Source organism: Octodon degus, unplaced genomic scaffold (genome assembly GCF_000260255.1).
Source record: "Octodon degus isolate 3935 unplaced genomic scaffold, OctDeg1.0 scaffold00140, whole genome shotgun sequence".
Lineage (NCBI taxonomy): Eukaryota > Metazoa > Chordata > Mammalia > Rodentia > Octodontidae > Octodon > Octodon degus.
Window position 1 is genome coordinate 5,553,946 of NW_004524716.1, and position 7,342 is coordinate 5,561,287.

The following is a 7,342-nucleotide window of genomic DNA, read 5'->3' on the forward strand; positions in this document are numbered from 1 at the left end:
ATCTCACCAGCCCCCAAAGATATTATTTTTGACAGTAAAGTCTGTGTTACCCTATACTGAATGGCTGGCTAGGCTTTTAAGAAACCGCACTTCAGGGAGTTCCTAAAGTTATAAAAGTAGAGAAAAGGACGGACCAGAGACACAGTAGGAAAAATTAGATGGTGTTGAGATAGTAACCAAAGCAGAAGATCATTTCTAAAAATAGTTTGGTTGGTTGGTGTGAAATGGCATACAAAGTCAAGGAGCAAGAAAAGGACAATGTATTATTCAATTCTATCACTGAAAGCTCACAAAGGTTTGCCATTACTGCTCTATAGAATGAAGACTAAAGTAAATAATCAAAGGTTTAGAAGTCGATAGTTCATGTGGCAGTGAAAGAGTAATGACTGGTTGGTTTGGTGATGGAGGGGGAGGAAGAAAGAAAGTGATGGGAAGGGAGAAAGCAGGAGAAAACTGTAAGTTAAAAAGAGGAGATAAGAGAGAAAACAGGACCTATTATGATTGACAAACTTATCCCCTTTTAGGAAAAGGAGAAATAAGACTGTTTCTACATAATGAGAAATATATCAGCAGAGAAAATCACATTATACAAAATGCCTGAAGTACACATGATGGTGTGAAATGTAGAATAAGGAGCACTCTTCCTCAGACTTAAGCGCAGTGGAAGAAAGGGAAGATTGTTGAGTGTAGAGAGAAGAGAAAAATATCCTGCAACAGCCTCAGTCTTGGGGGATTAGATGTCCCTCTGGGGAAAACCGGAAGTAGCTGGGGGATACTGCATGTGATAGGGAACAACGAGATGAAGCAATGGGCTACTGAGGATAGCTGAGGACATATGATCTAGTACACAGTAGACACCACCAGAGCGATTCTGTCACTTTCTTTTTTCTTTCTGAGACAGGGTAACAACTGAAGGCCAGGTGGGACTATATAGCATGACCCTGTCTCCAAAAAAAAAAAAAAAAAAAAAAAATCTAAAATTCGAATTATTTTTCTTAGTGATATGTCACAAATTTATTAAGGAAAAACCACGAAAGAACCACATTTATCATTTTTGGAGCCCAAGGGGTCGTATACGAAAGTTATTCTTGAATTTATAAAAATATTCAGTTGAAATACTTGAGAGTATCCCATGAGAAAACATCTAAACATGTACTTTTGTGTAAAAACAACAATACCGAAGTCATAAATGTGGGCTACAGCTCTCCCAATAGCATTTTTTTCCTATGTCTAAGTTGAGATACCTTTTTATTTTGGACCAGGAGACTTCACATGGTGCTATATTCCCAGCATTTATTTTTCTTCTTTGTACTGGTATTAAACTCGGGTCCTCATGCTTGCCAAGCAGGTGCTGTGCCAGAGCTAACTCCCCAGTCCTCCAGCCTTTATTTGTTAAACTTATTATGAGACAGACTCTTTAACACAGGCTATCTTGAACATCCTCCTGCCTCAGCTCCAAGAAGCCTGCAATCAGAGGTCTGAACCACCAAATTTAGCTTAAACTAAAGACCTTTAAAAACTTTTTCGGTGGCTGTAAGGCAATTTCTCTTGATATAAGAGAAATGTGAAATAGAATAACCTAAGATTTAAAATTATCACGCACTGGGATTTTTAAAAAAGGAATTTTCCATATTTTGGGAATAAAATGTAGGGAAGACCATAAGCAACAAGTGAAGTTTGATGAACCAAAGCTTCCACAGGATACAATAAAAGTAAGAAAACATTATCTGATAAAGAAGTAGGCAGATACTTAACAGTACAGAAGCCGTTGGAATAATGATCTTTCACATAGGCTCTTAAAGCACTGTCACAGGATTCTCTCCAAGACTTCAAACTTCCATCTATTTCCTCCGGATGGGGGTCACTTGCTTCTTTCCGTAAGTGATCAAACTTAAAGGAAATTTTGTTTCTTGGATCTAAAAATCTGCTATTACCCAGATCACCATGCTCTGTAATTAAGACCTTTCAGAGAAGGATTAAAAACATGAATAGCTGTAAAAGAGCTCTTAGCACATTTTACAAAACAAGTAACAAAGAAACTCTATAGACAATGTTTCGTTTAGTCAAATTTTTCTTTCATACTGATTTTTCAATGAGGTCTACTTTCTATTTTTATAAAATTTTCACAAGTTCTAATTATTTCAAATATAATACATTTATAAATTATATTATTTTTAATAAATTTTTATTTTATTTTTTGGCAGAATTAGGGATTGAACTCAGGCCTTTGCGCTTGCCAGGGAAGTACTTATTCCACTGAGCCATCTCCCTGGCCCCTAAACTTTTATAAAAAAGTCAGATAAGGGTCACTTGCTCTATGTATATCTTTGTATTCTTTTTTTCACATTACTATACAAAACTGTTCCAGTGTTATTATATTGAACATTTAAAATAGCTAATATGGGGCTAGCCAGATAGCTCAGCAGCTGGGGTTCGATCCCCAGTATGCCCTGCCAGCCCCACCCCAGGGCACGCTGAGAAGGTGATTGAGACTGGGTGTGGTGGTGTGTACATGTAATCCCCGTGCTTGGGAGGCTGAAAAGAGGAGGATCACTATAAGTCTGATCTGTGTAGTGAGACCCTGTACAAAAAAAAAAAAAAAAAAGTTTAAAATAGCTAATATAACTACATGGTTCAAAAATTAAAAAAGGCTGTGGGAGAGGGCCTGCCTAGTAGGAGCAAGGCCCTGTATTTGTTGTTTTTTGTTTTTGTATTTTTTAATAAGGGTATACAGGGTCTCACTACCTAGATCAGACTCATAGTGATCCACCTGTGTTCATCCTCTCAAAAAGCTGGGATTACAGGTGCACGCCACCAAAGCATGCTGAGGATCGAGTCCTGGCCACTGCACTCTGCCTAAGCAGGCGCTTTAATCCACTGAACTATTTGGCAGGCCCTCAAGGCCCTCCCTGTATTTGATCTGTAGCACAACAGCAGCAAATAAATAAAGTAAAATCTCTTTGCTATCCCTACTTCCAAGCAGCAAATTCTTCTTGGTTTTGTTTAAGTCAGGGTCTCAATATGAAGTCCACGCTGGCCTCCATTTTTTTTTTTTTTTTGAGGAACCAGGGATTGAACTCAGGCCCTTGTGCTTGTCAGGGAAGCACTTATTCCACTGAGCCATCCCCCGGCTCCCTGGCCTTCACTTTTGTTTGACCCTCCTGCCTCCATTTCCCAGTGCTGGAATTACAGGTATGCACCACCTGCCTGACTCAACAAATAGACTCTTAAAATAAATAACTTATAATAGCCTAGATTTTATTTTTTGGTTTTTTTTGTGTGTGTGTTTGGCAGAACCAGGGATTGAACTCAGGCCCTTGCATTTGCCAGGCAAGTGCTTATTCCACTGAGCCATCTCCCTGGCCCCCTACCCTAAATTTTAGTAGGAATGTTTTTTGTTTTTGCATTAACTTTAATTTCTCCTATTATTCTTTTTTTTTTTTTGGAACAGGGGATTGAATTCAGGCCCTTGCGCTTATTCTACTGAGCCACCTCCCCGGCCCCTTCTATTATTCTTAGCAAGCAGAATCAGAGGTAGCTGGAAAACTTCTAAGACTTTTAAAAAAACTTTTCTTTGGTAGTCAGTTCTCCTTTTTGTCAAAAGGAATTACTATTATTATCAGAAAGAAGGGGCCGGAGAGATGGCTCAGAGTAAGCGCTTGGTTAGCAAGCACAAGGGCCCGAGTTCAATCCCTGGTTCTGAAAAAAAAAAAAAAAAAAAAAGTAAGAATTTCCTAATATGCAAAATATTTACAAAAGTATGAATACTAAGACATGAATTTATTCAGCATCTGACTTACAGATTTGCTTTAGTTTCTAGATCTATACTATCTGCCAAACATGTGTTACCTAACAGGCAATTATTACCTGATCTTCATAGCCTTCTATCTTCACAGGTGTGAACTGATCCATGTTATACTGGGCAAATGCACTGTTTAAAAAAATAATAAAAATAAATAGTTTCTTTATTTTACCATCTACTCAAGCCAGAAACTTGAGTCATCCTTGTCCTCTACAAGTTCTGCCACGATTCTGCCAAGATTCTCAATGCTCCTGTCACCTGCTCCTGAGAGTTGGCTATATTTCTGGTGAGGACTATTACCAGCACCTCAAGCTTCTTGGGGCTGAGCACAGGAATGGACACTGTCACTGCCTGATGCTAGGTGCCTCCAGCATCAGACTGCCACATGGTACAGTAATCGCAGGCAGCAACCCCAGGCTATGTTGGACAGATTCTCACCTGCCCCAGACTGGAGCTCTGCACTCTCTGGGACAAGAAGGTTATAACCAGGTCTGAGCCCTGAGGGTGACATCTGAAGCCCAAGGGTCTATCACATGTGTTGTGAGTTACCTATGTGGCTGTGTCCATTTGGAGGCCAGGGCTGCCTCCTTGCTCTCGTTTCCTCTTCCAGAATCCTCACTTTCTTAGATTCTGCATATATATGCACATTCTTGCATCTTAGGGATGGAGAAGGCAGTTAAGCATAGAGCTCGGCCCTGGTATGTGGGATAAAGACTGGGAGCTCCAAGCTCAAGGGTCACATCCAGAAGGTTATTTACAAGGCTATTGCCTTCAATCCCCGGTTCTGCCAAAAACAAAACAAAACAAAACAAAAAACAAACCAAGGCTATTGCCTTCTTAGTAGGGAACCAGCCCAACATGAAAGCTGCTGCCTTGAGGTGAAGCCCACTCAGGTGGAGTCCAACTGTGCCTAAACAGTCAGGCTCACCCATATGTCCATCTGGAATGGACCTGTCCCGACTGCTAGTGTAGGAAAACAAGCAGATGACAGTCCTAGGAAAGGCCTCTGGAAGCCAGGAAAAACCTGCACCAGAACCCAGGCCTTCTACTTACTTGACTGGAATCTTGGCTTCCAAAACTATGAGGAATAAATGTAATTGTTTATACTGCCCAGTACCTTGCTGTTTTTTACAGCTACCTGAGCAGACCAAGCTGTAAACTGCATCAGCCTTCTGGAGAACCACCTAAGAAAGTCTAACAATAACACAGCATGTGTCATCCTTGACTTTTTCCATTACAGGCTTTTTTTCCTTTTTACTTCCAGTTTTTACTCTCCAAATTGCCCAACTGGGCTCAAATTTGTGATACTCCTGCTTCAGCCATCCAGTGCTAGGATTATACACTGGGCTACTAAGCCTGGCTCCTATCAGAATTTTTTTTGCTTTGAAATGTGGTCTCATTATGTAGTTTAGGATGATCTTGAACTCACTAAATAGACCATGCTGGCCTTGAACTTTCCATGAACCTTTTTCCTCTACTTCCCAAGTACTGGAATTATAGGTGTGTGACACTATGCTTGACTCCTATCAGTAAATCTTTTTTTTTTTTTTTGTGGAACTGGGGATTGAACTCAGGCCCTTGCGCTTGCCAGGGAAGCGCTTATTCCACTAAGTCATCTCCCCAGCCCCTAGTAAATCTTTCTTAAATCAGACTTTATTGGTACTTTTTAGATATTACCAGTACATCTTATAAGTTTCATATGAGTGTATATTGAGAATGTTACTTTCCTTCCTCCCATCACTTGCACTCTGGTCCAAACCAATACCAACTAACCTTGAGCTACCCTACTGGTCTCCAAGTATTATTCATCTTCAACCTCTGCACCCCTTAAAATGATCAGAATAATCATAACTAGTGGTTATTCTAAAATCTAAGTCTTATATTATTTGTACTGTCTTACTGTATTCATAATTAAATTCATTCAACATACCCAACAACACGCTACTTATACCAGAAGTGCTGAGAATTACCACAAATAGTTTTTTGTTTTTTTTTTTTCCCACAAATAGTTTTGGCAGTCAGAAACACGAAAGTGGAAACTCAGGACAGTCCTAGGTACATCCGGCTTCCTTTACACTTCATATAGAAGACAGTATTTGACGATTACGAGAACAGCATCTACTGAGCACTAACTATGAAGATGATGGCCAAGACACTGAAGCATCTCATTATAGGATTTACATTTTTTTTTTCCTCCCCTACCCTAGAATTTAAATTTTTTATCCTTATAGGAAAAGCATTTGGGTTCAGCATTTGTCTAAAGACAAATTTTTAGACTTTGCCAAAATGTGAGAGTCTATAGTATAGGATATATATAAAGCTTTAGCATCAGTACAATTGAAACATCTGAAGTATAACCCAATTTCCACTCAGACTTAATTAGAAATAGGACAACAGGCTTAAGCTGTAAATACCCAAGTGGCGTTCTATCCCCAAAGTACTTCAGCTATACTGTGTCAAAATCATAAAGTAAATTTATTTTGGATAGCTCTCAAGGGTAGAACTAGAACCAATATGGCAGGGAAAGTAAAGAACTTGTTTTGTAAGATGGGGAATTTCTTATTACCAGAAGGACTCAGCTTGGATAATCATCTGTTAACAGAAGTAGATGAGGTTTAGTGAAAGAGCAGAGGGTTGCTCTTTTTTTTTTTTGTGGAATCGGGGATTGAACTCAGGACCCTGCGCTTGCCAGGTAAGCGCTTACTCTATTGAATTATCTCCCTGGTGACTTCTTTTTGTTTTTGAGACAGACCTCACTGTGTTGTTCAGGCTGGCTTGGAACTCTCAACTCTTCTGCCTCCACTTCCCAAATAGCTGGGATTACAGACATGTACTGCTGCAACCTGCCTCACGAATATCCTTTTCTTTTTTTCTTTTTTTTTGCGGAACCGGGGATTGAACTCAGAACCTTGCGTTTGCCAGTCAAGTGCTTATCCTACTGAGCCATCTCCCCAGCCCCATGAATATCCTTTTCAATAGCACATTTTATGCATCTAAGAGAAAAATCAGCAGTGGAGTTTTATCTTTAATGTGTGCCTTAGTTTCTCAATAATGTGAACTAAGTATTTAATTCATGATTACAATTACAGTGGTGGTGTGTAAAACCTAGGTTGCAGATTCTAGATTCTAGTCCCAAAACAAATTTCATGGTTAGGGCAGGACATAAATGTCTACTGGGCAGCAGCGTTTAATTTTTTTTTTTTTTTTTTTTTTTTTTGGCGGAACCAGGGATTAAACTCAGGCCCTTGTGCTTGGCAAGCAAGCACTTAACTCTACTGAGCCATCTCCCCAGCCCCTAATAGTTTTCCAGAGCCAAAATCTAAACAAGGTACGTATCATACCAAAATGGACTTTATGATAATTATTACTATGCATCAAAATGATCTTGTCCTTCCTTTCCTACCACTGCCTAGGCACTAATTCTGGTTTTCTCTTAACAAATGAATTCTGGCTCACTCAGGTAGCCAGTATCTGGCCTGAAGTTTTTTTTTTGGTGGAACCGGGGGATTGAACTCAGGCCCTTGTGCTTGCCAGAGAAGC

At 39.6% G+C, this 7,342-nt stretch overlaps 1 protein-coding gene across 1 annotated transcript in view; it reads right to left on the reverse strand.

Annotated features, from left to right (window-relative positions):
• The window catches only part of Capza1 (capping actin protein of muscle Z-line alpha subunit 1), a 27,757-nt gene extending 21,369 nt beyond the window's left edge, over positions 1–6,388 (reverse strand). Inside the window, exons 1-3 of the mRNA XM_023701752.1 lie at positions 6,369–6,388; positions 3,868–3,931; positions 1,756–1,962 (exon numbers count right to left, since the gene is read on the reverse strand). Of these exons, the coding sequence (XP_023557520.1) occupies positions 1,756–1,962; positions 3,868–3,912 (252 nt within the window). The 5' untranslated portion in view covers positions 3,913–3,931; positions 6,369–6,388. The remainder of the gene's footprint in view (positions 1–1,755; positions 1,963–3,867; positions 3,932–6,368) is intronic.
• Positions 6,389–7,342: the final 954 nt, after the last annotated feature.